The sequence below is a fragment of the Acinonyx jubatus genome, chromosome B3 (assembly GCF_027475565.1).
Source record: "Acinonyx jubatus isolate Ajub_Pintada_27869175 chromosome B3, VMU_Ajub_asm_v1.0, whole genome shotgun sequence".
Taxonomy (NCBI): domain Eukaryota; kingdom Metazoa; phylum Chordata; class Mammalia; order Carnivora; family Felidae; genus Acinonyx; species Acinonyx jubatus.
The window spans coordinates 97905631-97921417 of record NC_069386.1 but is presented as its reverse complement, the minus strand read 5'-3'; the positions used below and the strand labels follow the sequence as shown (position 1 = coordinate 97921417).

Below are 15787 nucleotides of genomic sequence, written 5' to 3'. Positions count from 1 at the left end.
GGTGGCTCAGTCGGTTGAGTGACTGACTTCAGCTCAGGTCATGATTTCGCCGTCTGTGAGTTCGAGCCCCGCGTTGGGCTCTGTGCTGACAGCTCAGAGTCTGGAGCCTGCTTCTGATTCTGTGTCTCCCTCTCTCTCTGCCCCTCCCCCTGCTCATACTCTGTCTCTCTCTGTCTCAGAAATAAATAAACATAAAAAAAATTAAAAAAAGAGGCATCTCCTCTGAAAATAAAACACATACGTATTTACCCATTAAATATACAAATGAAAGTTAAACTTGAGAACAAATGCATTTTTCATGAAGTCATCCTCTCAAATTACAACTTGTATATTCCTAATTTGGTCATTTCACAGTTCTGCTATATCAAAAACAAACAAACACACATATATATCCAGGTTAACACATCTCTGAGATAAACCAGAGATGAAAAATGGGGTTGCTGCTAAACTGGAAATAAGACAAACACTCTTGTCTTTGGAAGGGATGGCTGAGTGGGGATCTTGGGACTATTCAAATGTAGCCAGATTTCCAGCTCAGAGTCTCTGAGTGTGTTGGGGTACAAAAGGACCCTAGAGGTGATGAAACCTCTCTGACAGCCCCCCAGTGTTCTTTTACCAAAAGTGCAAGTTCTTACCTACAAGCTGGATTTAGAGGTTTTTGTTTGGCTTATTAGCTGCAACCATATTTCCCCCACATTTCCCTTTTGGCCATAGTGTTGCTAACCTTTGTAAACATTTAAACATATGATTAAAGTGCTCACTTGTGCTCCATCTGAGCCACATCCTGCTCCAGTTTTGAAAGCATAGCTCTCAGGGACCTCAATATGATCTTACAGTTCCCACAAAGAGCAAAATATGGCTGTTAATAGGTGGATGTTAAGGTTGTTGACATGATCCTCAATTGAGGTTAGGGGAGTCCTGGGTGGGCTTTTCTCTGTGCCAAATGCTCTGCTGCTTCACACAGCCAAACGCAGTGAACACGACTCTCTGGGAAGTCATATGTCACCATTTTTCAACGAAACATAAATCCCTCCCGCAAAGAATCCATCAATATGATAAACATATAAAATGAAGTTTCCAAAAATTGAAACATTTTGTAACCCACTCCCAAATTTCGATTCCTACTGACATCCCTACCTGAATACTAGACTTCAAAAGATAAAAACTAGTTTTTCTTCTCTAGGCTGGGGACCACAGTCACATCTTGCCTCATGTCTACTTATTTATGGACCACCTCTCCACATGAAGCAGTGAGCACCATTCCAGAGGGTGGCTGGCAAAGGCCTGTCCAAACCCTGACCTGGCTGTACTTCCCACCTCACTTCTCTGCGGAGCATCTATAATTCAGGCAATTAGGATACAAAATAAACAAATCAGGTTTCACCAGAAATGAATAGGATAAGAAATTTTAAGAACACACATCACATAATTGTAAATAATGGTGCTTCTACCGGAATCCAAATAAACACCTAGAAGTGTCATTATTCTCTCTGAAACATTAGGGACGCCACGCCCAAATGTTGGAACAATTAATATCCTCGCTTGAAGACTGTTAACGTTGGTTACACTACATGAAATTGTAGTTGCTGTTCATAACTCAAGATGAAAAAATCGACTGAACTGGTTCATGACTAGAGTGACCACAGATTGTTAAAGATGTTATCAAATACTTCTGAAAACACATTTAGATGTTTTGTTATGGGAGATAGCTTTTAAATTGTAAATTTTTTTTTTTTTTAAATCATGGTTCTTTGACAGAAGATGTGACATATTCCTCAGCTTACCAGAGACTGGATGGTAAAACACTGTCACAGACTGGACTCCATGTTAGTTCGGCAGGAATTGCTATACCAATTTCTGTACATAAGAGGCCTTATGAAAATCTTGTGAAAAGACATCCGAAATACCGGTGTTCTGAAAATTATGAAAATCCAAGGGTCCACAATGGAGATTACAGATAGAAAACGCAAGGCTCGGAGGTCTTCCATTTCTTCAAAGGTGCCATTTTCCTCATTGACCGCTTTAAATGCTCCATAGTAAGCACGATACTGTTTTAAAGAAAAACATCCCGTTATGACACTGAAAGGCTGATGGTAGAAATAAATTCACTTACCTCACTTTAGAAACATTAATTTTTTAGGAACATGGCAACTTGGCTTGGAATATTCATTTTTGGTACAATTATAAGCAGCAAAGACCACTGCCACTGACAGGAATAAGTAAGGAGTTTGGAAGGTGCAAGGTCGACCTGAAGGCTCAGTGGAAGCGAGTGCTTCTGGGAGAGGGGTCTAAGTCCCTGAAGGCTGCTCTACTTGCTGTGATGCTGCAGGGCTGGGGTTTCCAGGTCCCTGCCAGGCTGTACACAGGAAGAGCTGACATGGGACAAATCCAGGCCACCAAATCTTTTACAAAGAGGGTCACCACGTTTCCATAAACACAGAGATTCTCTTTTCTCTGGTTTTCCTTTTTTTTCTTCTGCCTGCTTTCTGTCCTTTTATTAGCCCAGAATCAAGCCTCATTTGTGAAATGTTGCATGTTTGGAGACAACAATGAAAGAGAAACTTTTCATCAACGAGGAGACAGGAAATACTCCAGTGGGAAGATAGGAGGAGACTTACACAAGGACCTGTTCAACTCATGTGAATTACTTATTCTTAGGATAGATGCTTACCTTTCTGTGGTTGACATCCTCTTTTCAGACTAGGATACACACACACACACACACACACACACACACACACACACACACACACAGAGAAATATAAGGCTACTTACTTGTGCCTGACCACTCATATTGTCTTGATCTTCCCCGAGGTTCTGACCTCCTTGGAGCCCTGCAAATTGTCCCATCCCATGGCTTTTCCTCCTGTTGAGCCACCATGGCCAACACTTCAGCCAGCACTACCATTGTCTCCCACTCTGCTGGAGGCCAGCCGTTATATTTCCTATGCCTACTGAGAGTCTAAATCCATAATGGGACAAAATGGACTCGAATGGGACAGAAAGCATGTAAACTCAACATTACTGGGAGGGGTTATGAATAATTGTCCAGCCCAGACCCATTCAGTGCAATCAAGGAATATGAGATGTGTCTTCCTGTAATTGCTTCCTTACTTTTTACTCTATTTTCTATAGAGCATTTCAGTGGGCTCAGACATTCCCATCTACTGCACTTAAGAAGATACACTTAGGGATGCCTGGGTGGCTCAGCTGACTGAGCATCGACTTTTGATTTTTGGCTCAGGCCATGACCTCATGGTTTGTGGGTTTGAACGCTGAGTCAGGCCCTACTCTAACAGCATGGAGCCTGCTTGGGATTCTCTCTCTCTTTATCTCTCTCTGCCCCTCCGCTGTCCACATGTGTGTACTCTTCCTCTCTCTCAAATAAATCAACATTTTTTAAAAATAAAAAAGAAGTTACACTTATATCTGAATGCCCTCTCCCATCATCACTAATAATACTAATAGTAATAATAATGGTTAGTGCCCATGTAGAGCACTGTTCTAGGCATTTCACTTTTAAAACTTCGTTTCATCCTCACAAAAATCCATTACAATCATTATCTCCATTTCAAAAATGTGAAAACTGAGCATTTTACTTTAAAACCTTTTGGATTTTACATGCCCAAATCCTAGCTCCTTTCAAGGTCCATCTCAAACATTAAGCCCTTCGGGAAGTCTCTTTCAGGGAGTGGCTAAGTCCATTAGCTTTAGAGTCTGACCATGAGGTTGCATGGAACCCTCACCTGGCTGTGTGAAATTAGGCAAGTTATTCCATTTTCTCACCTATACAATGGGGATAAGTGTACCTACCTTCCATGACTGTTTTGAAGTTTGAATAAGATGATATGAGTAAAACCTTTACAACAGGTCTTAGCACACAGTAAGAACTCAAAAATTTGCCAGTATTATTATCTTATCATTAGTAGCAATAACTTTTCTCCTCTAAACTCCCTTACGGCCCCAATCACTCCATCCCTCGTCCTGTATTATAGCTTATGTGGGCAGATGTGATATTTTTCTCATTTTATATCCCCACAGTGAATTACAGCACTGAATGTTGTTTGTACCAGATACATGCTGAATTTGATAAATGGTCAACAGTAAGTTGATTTGAAAAGCAAATACTTTATGTAAGTCTGTTTTTACATTTGTTCCTTTCTCCTCAAAGTAGAGTACAGCAAAATATAATTTTAACTATGTCATAATACTTTATTAGCTGGGAGCTGAGTAACTAAATGAGATTTACATAACTAAAACAAACCATTTTACTTCTATGCAGTATTTGTCCATGTCTGTTCTATCGCATATTATTAGGTTAATCATATTTTCAAGTCACTTGATTTATATTAGAAATGTATACCTGGCTTTTTATTTTATTTTTATTTTTTGAGTTTACTAAAAATGTGACAAATGTATTCATTTACGACATATTATATTAATTCTGAAGAGATATCAATTTAAACACAATTTAGACTTTCAAAACCTCTCTGTTGCTCAGTAATATTCTCTAGAACATACTTTATAAACTGCTCCTATAAAAGATGGCCAGAATAATGAATAACCTCAGAATATAAACCCCTCATGTTTAAAGTAGTTCAATTTACACAGTGAATTGGTATGAGAAGAGCTCCCTCTACTGGACTTAAGAGTCCAGGAAAAAAATGCTATGTTGCCAACTTGCTGGAGACGTAAATAGCTGGACATCCCTGCTGAGGAGAGCTCTCTGGGTTCTAATGCCCCTTCTATCCAGTTTATCCATCACAACACCCAGGCCTCATCCTCTGCACTAGCCCCTTTAAATCCACTTTCAACTCTTTTCCCTGGACCCATGTTTTGCCCACCTCTAACAGCCTCCTTTGAAAGGAGCATCCTACCCATTCTGTTTGCCCACCAAAATGAAATACACACGAGTTCTCTCAATATAGGCAGGATGTCCTCTATCACTTCTCCGACTCCATGGATTCTGATATATGCAATTATACAAGCTCGTCCTTATCTTTATCTGGCCTATAAACTTCTCAGCTATTATGGCTAATCTATCCTTAGATCCCTCTTCCATCCATCCCTGCTCACCTACCAACCTCCAATACATTGTGGGTCTCTAAGGTAAAATGAATTTTGATGAAAATATGTTACATGCATTAGAGAATGTGCTACAAACTTCTTCTAAAGCTCATCCCATAGTCTCTATATTTTCTTCCAAAAAAAAGTTTTCAAAATGGAAATCTGAAAATTCAGTTTGGCTAAGTATCTTGCTCTAATGCAGCATTATAGCAAAATTAATTTAAAAAAAATCAAACCTCAATAAATTTTTCACTGGCTTAATGAAATATATTATTCATGCTATGAGCAAGGTTTTTTTTTTCTCCCTTCACATATAGCCTTTATTTTTCCCAGTCGCCAGGCCCATTCCTTAGGAGAGTGATTTTCAAAGTGTGGGGGTTTCCAATACCTGTTCAGTGTGTCTTCAGGGTATCATATCATTAAAAAGGTACAATATCATAAAAAAGATTTATTTGCCTTTTTCACTCCTAGGTGTACAGTAAATTTTACCAAGGATACCTGATGTGTAATGACATCATCACTCCAATGGCTAATGGAATATATACTGTGTATTCTTGTGTTTGCTAGACCTTTCTTAGGTAGTTGATTTTGGATATACACATACGTACATTTTCAGAGAATGTTCTCAGTACTTCTGTGCTCCTAACATGCTTTTTCTTTCATTTTATCTTCTATAATCTCTAGAATTTTATTATCATTCATTATATCTTCGTGAAAGCCCCAAGTTTTCCTTACACCAATGCAGAAACACAAGAAGTAAGTATATTTTGTTAACTTGTTTTGCAATAATATTTAAAATTTTTCTTATTTAAAATTTCTAATATGATAAATACTAATAGATATAATCTACAAAAATTAAAGTTCTTTGTATCCTTAATAATGTTTAAGAGTGAAAAGGGGTCTTTAGACTAAAAAAATGTTAGAAAACCACTGCATTAGAAAATAATGCTCAGGGGGAGGAGTTAAGATGGCAGAGTAGTAAGGGGACCGTGGGCTTGTCTCCTCCCGCAAACACAACTAGCTCAACATCAAACCCTTCTGAACACCTCGGAAACAGATCTGAGGATTAACAGAACAATCTGCATATTTGAGGGAGAGAACACAGCAGGGTACATGGTGTGGAGAGGTGAATCAGGGGAGAGAAGAGCCATGGTGCCGCAGAGGGGAGGCAGAAGTATTCAGAGAGAGGAGAAAGAGGGGGAGACAGAACAGCATATCGGGTTTGTGCAAGAAAGCACTCCCCCTGAAAGCAGCAGAGAGAAACAGTAAAAATATGGACAGGGGACTGCACAAGAAAACTGTCCCCCAGAACTACTGATGGCATTGGGGGCGGGGGAGGAGACGGTTTCAAAACCACCAGTTTCTTATAAACAGCAGAGCACAAAGTCTGAGGTTTAGAGGTCAGCCACTGGTGGTGCTCTGGCAAGGAATGGGGGTAGAGCCATGGGCAGTGGGGTCTGAGGACCCTCTGGGTTGCTCAGTAAGAAATGGTTCCCTTGCGAACCCTCTTGCACTGTTGGCGGGAATGCAAACTGGTGCAGCAGCTCTGGAAAAGTGTGGAGATTCCTCAAAAAATTAAAAATAGACCTACCCTGTGACCCAGCAATAGCACTGCTAGGAATTTACCCAAGGGATACAGGACTACTGATGCATAGGGGCACTTGTACCCCAATGTTTATAGCAGCACTTTCAACAATAGCCAAATTATGGAAAGAGCCTAAATGTCCATCAACTGATGAATGGATAAAGAAATTGTGGTTTATATACACAATGGAGTACTACGTGGCAATGAGAAAGAATGAAATATGGCCCTTTGTAGCAACGTGGATGGAAGTGGAGAGTGTGATGCTAAGTGAAATAAGCCATACAGAGAAAGACAGATACCATATGGTTTCACTCTTATGTGGATCCTGAGAAACTTAACAGAAACCCATGGGGGAGGGGAAGGAAAAAAAAAAAAGAGGTTAGAGAGGGAGAGAGCCAAAGCATAAGAGACTCTTAAAAACTGAGAACAAACTGAGGGTTGATGGGGGGTGGGAGGGAGCAGAGGGTGGGTGATGGGTATTGAGGAGGGCACCTTTTGGGATGAGCACTGGGTGTTGTATGGAAACCAATCTGACAATAAACTTCATATATTAAAAAAATAAATTAAATAAATACATAAATACATAAATAAAAGGAAATGGTTTCCTTGCTTGGAGTGCATTTGGTAGAGGTGATACAGCCTCTCTGAAGGCAAAAGACCCGGCAGGCACCATATCAAGCTGCCAGGTTCAACTATAAAGGAACAAAGATAAGGACTGAGGGCAGCAAACCCTGGCATTGAGCTGCTGCCGCTGCTGGTGGCCTGTTTCCTGGGACAAGTCTGCCCTGGCTGCAGCGTGGCAAGACCCTCCCCCAGAAGAATTGCACAAATCCCTTCCACCCACTTACTCTACTGATCATAGACTGCTACAAAGTTTCAGCCTTAGGGGAAACTGGATTTAGCTTCATCTGGGTTTTGTTTGTTTGTTCTTTTTGTTGTTGTTGCTTCTGTTTTTGTTGATTTTCTTTTATTTGTTTCTTGGATGCAGGAAGAGCAAAATTTTTATTTTATTTTATTATTTATTATTTTTACATTTTTTTTCTCTTTTCTCTTTTTTTTCTATCAAGCTTCTCTTAACAAGCACACCAAAACACATCTAGGATCTAGCTTTCTTTATTTGTTTTTAAATTTTAAAATTTTTATTTCACTCTATTATTGTTTTTCTTTCCTCCAAAATCACAAGACAGAGGAATTCACCTCAAAAGAAAAAACAGGAAGAAATGACAGCCAGGGATTTAATCAATGCAGATATAAGTAAGATGTCTGAACTAGAATTTAAAATGATTATAAGGATGCTAACTAGGCTTGAAAAAACCAGAGAAGACACCAGAAAGTCCCTTTCTTCAAAGATAAAAGAACTAAAATCTAGTCAGGCTGAAATTAAAAATGCTATAACTGAGATGTAAACCCAAGTGGAGGTCATAAAAATGAGGATGGACAAGGCAGAGGAGTGAATTAATGATACAGAAGATAAAATTATAGAAAAAAATGAAGCTGAAAAGAAGAGGAAATCAAAGATCAGGGATCCCAAAGGCAGACTTAGGAAACTCAATGCTTTATTAAAATGTAATAATATTTGTATCATAGGAGTCCCAGAAGACAAAGAGAGAGAAAAAAGGGCAGGAGGTTTATGTGAGCAAATTATAGCTGAAATTTTCCCTAATCTGGGAAATGACACAGACATCAAAATCCAAGAAACATAGAGGCTCCCATTACATTCAATAAAAGCTGGCCATTGACAAGATATACCATAGCCAAATTCACAAAATACACAGACAAGGAAAGAATCCTGAAAGCAGCAAGGGGGAAAAAAGTCCATAACTTACAAGGGAAGAAAGATAAGGTTTGCAGCAGATCTGTCCGAAAAAACTTGACAGGCCAGAAAGGAGTGGCAAGATACAGTCAATGTGTTGAATCAGAAAAATATGCAGCCAAAAATACTCTATCCAGCAAGGCTGTCATTCAAAATAGGAGAGATAAAGAATCTCTCAGGCAAACAAAAACTAAAGGAGTTTATGACCACTAAACCAGCCCTCCAAGAAATTTTACGGGGGACTCTTTGGGGAAAAAAGGACCAAAATGAACAAAGACTATAAAGGACCAGAGAGCATCACTGGTAACAACACAATGACACTAAACTCAACATCTTTCAACAATCATTCTGAATGTAACTGGACTAAATGCTCCAAACAAAAGACACAGAGTATCAGAATGGGTAAAAAAAAAAAACACCAAAAAAACAACAAAAAAAACCCCACAAGATCCATCTATATGCTACCTACAAGAGATTCATTTTAGACCTAAAGACGCCTGCAGATTGAAAGTGAGGGGATGATGGGGCGCCTGGGTGGCGCAGTCGGTTAAGCGTCCGACTTCAGCCAGGTCACGATCTCGCGGTCCGTGGGTTCGAGCCCCGCGTCGGGCTCTGGGCTGATGGCTCAGAGCCTGGAGTCTGGTTCCGATTCTGTGTCTCCCTCTCTCTCTGCCCCTCCCCCGTTCATGCTCTGTCTCTGTCCCAAAAATAAATAAAAAAACGTTGAAAAAAGAAAAAAAATTGTTTAAAAAAAAAAAAAGTGAGGGGATGGAGAACCATCTATCACACTAACGGATGTCAAAAGAAAGCCAGAGTAGCCATACTTATATCAGACAAATTAGGTTTTAAACCAAAGACAATAACAAGAGATGAAGAAGGACATTATATAATAATTAAGGGATCTATCCATCAAAATCAAACAATTGTAAATACGTATGCCCCCAACTTGAGAGTACTCAAATACATAAACCAATTAATAACAAACACAAAGAAAATCATTGATAATCATACAATAATAGTAGGGGACCTTAACACCCCACTTATAACAATAGACACATCATCTAAGCAGAAAATCAACAAGGAAACAATGGCTTTGAATGACACGAATGGACTTAACAGATATACTCAGAACATTTCATTCTAAAGCAGAATACACATTTTTCTTGAGTGCACATGGAACATTCTCCAGATAGATCACATACTGGGTCACAAATAAGCCTTCAATAAGTAAAAGAGATTGAGATCATGCCATGTATATTTTCAGATCACAACGCTATGAAACTTGAAGTCAACCACAAGAAAAAATTTGGAAAGTCCTCAAATACCTGGAGGTTAAAGAACACCCTACTAAAGAATGAATGAGTCAACCAGGAAATTAAGGAAGAAATTAAAAATACATGGAAGTAACTGAAAATGAAAACACGACAGTCCAAACCCTTTGGGATTCAGCAAGGCAATCCTAAGAGGAAAGTACATTGCAATTCAGGGCTATCTCAAGAAGCAAGAAAGGCCCCAAATAAACAACCTAACCTTACACCTAAAGGAGATAGAAAAGGAGCAGCAAATAAAGCCTAAAGCCAGCAGAAGAAGGGAAATAACAAAGATTAGAGCAGAAACAATATAGAAACAAACAACAACAACGAAAACCAGTAGAACAGATCAGTGAAACTAAGAGAAGGTTCTTTGAAAGAATTAACAAAATTGATAAATCCCTAGCCAGACTTATCAGAAAGAAAAGAGAAAGGACCCAAATAGATAAAATCATGAATGAAAGAGGAGAGATCACAACCAAAACCAAGATATACAAACAAGCGTAAGAGAATTCTATGACAACAAACTGGGCAATCTGGAAGAAATGGACAAATTCCTAGAAACTCACAAACTACCAAAACTGAAACAGAAAGAAATAGAAAATTTGAACAGACCCATAACCAGCAAAGAAACTGAATCAGTATTCAAAAATCTCCCTACAAACAAGAGTCCGGGGCCAAATGGCTTCCCAGGGGAATTCTATCCGACATTTAAAGAAGGGTTAACATCTATTCTTCTTAAACTGTTCCAAAAAACAGAAATAGCAGTAAAACTTCCAAACTTATTCTATTGGGCCAGCATTACCTTGATTCTAAAACCAGACAAAGGCCCCACTAAAAAGGAGAATTACAGGCCAATCTCCCCAATGAACATGGATGCAAAAATTCTCAACCAAAACAATAAAACACCCAGGAATAAACCTAACAAAAGAGGCAAAAGATCTATACCCTGAAAACTATAGAACACTTACGAAAGAAATTGGAGAGGACACAAAAAAATGGAAAAGCATTCCATGCTCATGGATTGGAAGAACAAACATTATTAAAATGTCTATATGACCCAATGCAATATACACATACAATGAAATCCCTATCAAAATGCTACCAGCATTTTTCACAGAGCTAAAACAAACAATCCTAAAATTTGTATGCAACCACAAAAGACCCCAAATAGCCAAAGCAGTCCTGAAAAAGAAAAACAAAACTGGAGGCATCACGATTCCAGATATATTACAAAGCTGTAGTCATCAAGACAGTATGGTACTGACACAAAAACAGACACATAGAACAATGGAACAGAATAGAAGACCCAGAAATGGACCCACAACTATATGGTCAACTCATCTTCAACAGAGCAGGAAAGAATATCCAATGGAAAAGACAGTCTCTTCAACAAATGGTGCTGGAAAACTGGATGGCAACATGCAGAAGAATGAAATTAGACCACTTTCTTACACCATGCACAAAAATAAATTCAAAATGGATGAAAGGCCTAAATGTGAGGAAGCAACAAAATTCTAGAGGAGAACACAGGCAGCAACTTCTTTGACCTCGGCTAGAGCAACTTCTTACTTGACATGTCTCCAAAGGTAAGGGAAATAAAAGCAAAAATGAACTAGTGGGACCTCATCAAGATAAAAAGCTTCTCCACAGCAAAGGAAACAATCAACAAAACTAAAAGGCAACCATCGGAATGGGAGAAGATATCTGCAACTGACATATTGGATAAAGGGTTAGTATCAAAAATCTATAAAGAACTTACCAAACTCAACACCTGTCTGCATTGAATATCTTTGGAACTTTACAAGTTTTTAAATAAAATAATTTTATTTTCTTTTCTTATTTCTTTTTAGTGAGAGAGAGCATGAGAGAATGCAAGCACATGAGTGGGGTGGGAGAGGAGGATGGGCAGAGGGAGAGGGAGAGAGAAAGAATCCCAAGCAGGCTCTGTGCTGTCAGTGCAGAGCCCAATGCAGGGCTTGATTTCACAAACCTTAAAATCCTGACCTGAACTGGAATCAAGAGCCATGGGCTTAACCAACTAAGCCACCCAGGAGCCCAGGGAGAGAGAGAATCAATCTTAGGCAAGCTCCACACCCAGTCCAGAGCCCCAACACAGGGTTTGATCTCACGACCTTGAGATCATGACCTGAGCCAAAATCAAGAGTTGGACGCTTCACCAACTGAGCCACCCAGGCATCCCTAAAATCATTTTCAAATCCATTATTTCCTTCCATCCTCACAATCCCGTATAAGTTATTCAATTCCCCCGAGAGACATGTCCAAATGCAATGCTCTTGTGTATTATGCTGTATTATGTTCTTTTCGACATTATTGTTACTAAAACATTCAAAATGAGGACATAACATCCATGCATTTGGCTATTGTCTGCTTTTTCACAGCGCAGGTAAGTAAGGCTATTACTTTAGAGCAGGAGTCTGTGAACTTTCTCTGTAAAGGGTCCAACAGTAAATATTTTACAGGTCAAGAGGCAAATAGTGAGAATTTGGTAGGTACTTATATAACAAGTAAACACATTTCCACAATTTTCACTGATGAAATTAAAAATGTATAATAATTAAGTACATTTTTGGGGTAACTGATGTCTACTATTGAGAAAAATGAAAGTCTTTTTTTTCTTGGAACAGTATTTGAGTTAATTGGGGTTTAGAGTTCCTGCATACTATCATCAAATTGATTTGTAAAATCAGTTCATTTGTAAAAACTATTCTTAATTCCACAGCTGTGCAAAAACTGGGCAGGAAGGATTTGGACTGTGGGCTGTGATTTGCCAACTCCTGTTTTAGAGTATGGTTCTCCAGATGATATCCCTGGATCAGCTGCTTTCACCTCACCCGGGAACTTGTCAAGAATAAGAATTCTTGAGGCGCCTGGGTGGCTCAGTCGGTTGAAAGTGGGACTCTTGGTTTCAGCTCAGGTCATGATCTCATGGTTTGTGGGATTCAGCCCTGCGCTGGGCTCTGCACTGACAGTGTGAAGCCTGCTTGGGATTCTCTCTCTCTCCCTCCACTGCACTCTCTCATTCCCTCTCTCAAAAATAAATAAGTAAAAAAATAAATAAGAATTCTTCAAAAACATCTGAATTAGAAACGATGGGGGATAGGGCCCAGGCATCTGTGGGTTGTTTTTTTTTTTTTCCTTAGGTTTATTTTTGAGAGAGAGAGCAAGCGGGGGAGGGGCAGAGAGAAAGAGAGAGAGAGAGGGAGGGAGACAGAACCCCAAGCAGGTTCCACGCTGTTAGCACAGGGCCTGACATGGAGCTTGAACCCACAAACTGAGATCACGACACCCAAAATCAAGAGTCCAAGGCTCAACTGACTGAGCCACCCAGGCGCCCTGCCATCTATGATTTTAAAAGCTCTGTTGGTGACTTTGAGCCAGCCAATGTTTCAGAACCACTGTTACATATCTATGCCTATACCTGATCTCCTTCTATATAGATGTATTTATTTCTTTTGGGGAATTCTGAGCTTAACCCTGCATGATGATGCCACAGACAACTCTTTTCCCACACGTTAAGGCCTTCATTTAAGGAAAATTACATTATATTCCACCTTCCTCCAATCTTAAAAATAACATCCAAAATTGCTACATTGCTACCTACTCACAGACGTCTCAGCCTTCAAAGGCATTGTTGGCAATGAACTTACTTAAATGTATATCATGTTGAACAAGGACACTGAGGATGGGGGAAAGGGAGAGGAGCAACCCTGAAAAAGTTCTCTCAACCTCGGTTGCTCCTAAAATGTCTTAGCCGGGATCCCAGGCGGAAACACCTTCACAGCTACCAGGTACTTCTATTGCCACCACCACCCCCATTAGTAAACTGAAACCGGAGATAATGGCTTTCCCGTCACCTCGCCTGCCAAGATAAAAACAAAACCTGTCAAGGCAGGTTGTCCAAACGACAGGCTGAACCTCGAGTACACACCTGCCTGTCCAAACAGCCCCTCTGCCTCTATCGCCACCCGCACCCCGCCCCCCCCCCAACCGGGAACAGCGGCTGCCACTCCTCAAAGATTACTTGAGAATTTTTAAAAACTAAATCTATCTTTAGTCTCTCATCTCTGCAAATCACTCTGGCAGGTTCTGGCAGGATTACACCTTCCCTTAGTCTTTCCACGCCAACACCTGGGGAAAAACTCCCAGGTGCATTCGCCCATTTCTGACGCCACTAAAATTATGGGCGGGTCTACGAAATAAAACATTACCTAGCCCTCTGGAAAGAGGAACCAAATTCTGCTCCTCAAATGCTGAGGTGCTAAAATAGCCCCGAGATCCTCCCAGAGGGAAGGAGAGAGGAGACGGTACTGCTAACTGGAGAGGTTCTGCGGAGCTAGGGAGACACTTTCAGACTCCGTCTTTGCCTTCCTTTCTTTGTTTCCGCCTCTTCTGGCTCAACAAATTCGGTTCTGTGTCCTCGGGGCTGTGGAGGGGACCCGATCTGGGGAGCGCACCAACAAACCCTCGGGGCCCAGGGCGCAACTCCTCCTGCGCGGCGTCCAACGCGCTCCACCCTTCGGTCCCGCAACCGCAGCCTCGGCGCGCAGCGACTCACTATTAACGGCAGGGAGCACAGAGTGAAGAGCACCGTCATGAGGGCCAGCAACAGCAGGTGGTCCAGTTCCTCCAGGGGCTTCACAGCCGCCTCCTTCTCGCCCGCGCCCGGCTCCGCGCGGTCCCTGGTGCCGGAGCGCGGGCGCCGCCGCAGCCGCCGGTGCATCTCGTAGAGGTTGCGCATGGCGCTCAGGTTGCACAGCACGATGGCGAGGACCAGCAGGGCCATAAGGCTGGCGTAGAGCACTGAGTAGCGCAGCACCGACGGCGAGCGCTCCTCGTGCACCATCTGGATGAAGCACCAGGTGCCGGGGCAGTACTGCACGAACTTCCCGATGCCCGCGAAGGGCAGCGCGCAGAAAGCCAGGCAGAAGGCGCCCACGACGGGCGCCACCAGCGCGCCGCGGCGCAGGGTGATGTGCCGTCGGTAGAAGAAGGGGTGCCCCAGGGAGAGCCAGCACTCCAGGGCCATGGCCAGGAGCTGCAGCGTGGAGGCGAGCCCAAAGAAAGACATGAAAAAGGCGAACGTTTGGCACAGCGAGCTGTCCGACGCGGGCGCCAGTCCCCACAGGCTCCGGTTCTGCGCGTAGGCGGCCAGCACGAAGGGGCTCACGAGGCATTTGCCCAGCAAGTCTGTGACCGTCAGGCCGCACACCAGCACGTAGAAGACCGAGGGCGGCGTGCGCCGCGGGCAAGACCCCAGCCCCGAGCGAGCCAGCAGCCCCAGCGCCAGCAGGTTGCCCAGGAGGCCCGCGCTGAAAAGCACCCCGCCCATGGTCGCCGAGTAGCCCTTCTCCACGGAGGTGATGTTGTAGCAGCGGTAGAGCGGCTGCCGCATGGCTGGTGGCGCGGCGGGCAGGCGGGGCTGCGGCACGGCCAGGGCCCAGGTGTCCGCGGGCGGGAACCCCCGGCGGCTCCGCGCGCGCGCGCGGCCCCGACCAACAGGCTGCGCTGCAGAGGAAGCTCCGCGGGCGGAGGGGTGTTCCCTACTGCCGGCACCTCCTATGTAAACTCTGTGGTCACACCCCGCCCCTCGGGGCGGGCCGCGGGGCCGCGTGCGCACCCCGCGCAGGCATTGTGGAACCCGCAGCAGCCGCGCAGAGGTGGCTGCCCTGACGTCCTGAGGAGAGATAAGCCCTTCGTGCCCAGAGTTGGAGAGAAAGAAGTCCCAGCGTCCAAATCCGGTCTTTCCGACGAGGCGAGAGAGCTGCTGAAGTGGAGGGAGATTAAGTAACAGCCAAAAGGGAGGAGAGGGGCGAGGGGCGTGAGGAGGAGATGGTGGCGCCCAAGACGAACTCTGAGATGAGCGTGGAGGGGAGGCTGAGAAAGGGCTACTACTAGTTGTTGAATTAGTGGGTTAAGTAGGAGTAAGGGTAACTTACATTTGCATAATACTTAAGCCTTAGCTCGCATTATTTTCCAGGTCTGTGCAAT

The 15787-nt window shown here is 42.6% G+C and overlaps 1 protein-coding gene across 2 annotated transcripts; it reads right to left on the bottom strand.

Moving 5' to 3' along the window:
- Window positions 1-221: 221 nt before the first annotated feature.
- Window positions 222-15356, bottom strand: PTGDR (prostaglandin D2 receptor). Of its 2 annotated transcripts, none has more exons than XM_015080086.3 (2): window positions 14355-15355; window positions 222-2048 (listed from the first exon to the last, which is right to left on the bottom strand). In XM_015080086.3, exons 1-2 carry the CDS (start codon window positions 15189-15191, stop codon window positions 1809-1811), a joined length of 1077 nt encoding a protein of 358 aa, XP_014935572.3. In that variant the 5' UTR covers window positions 15192-15355; the 3' UTR covers window positions 222-1808. The 2 variants fall into 2 exon arrangements, 1 of the variants encoding a protein (XP_014935572.3); XR_003422484.2 differs by having other exon boundaries at window positions 1915-2048; window positions 14008-15356.
- Window positions 15357-15787: the final 431 nt, after the last annotated feature.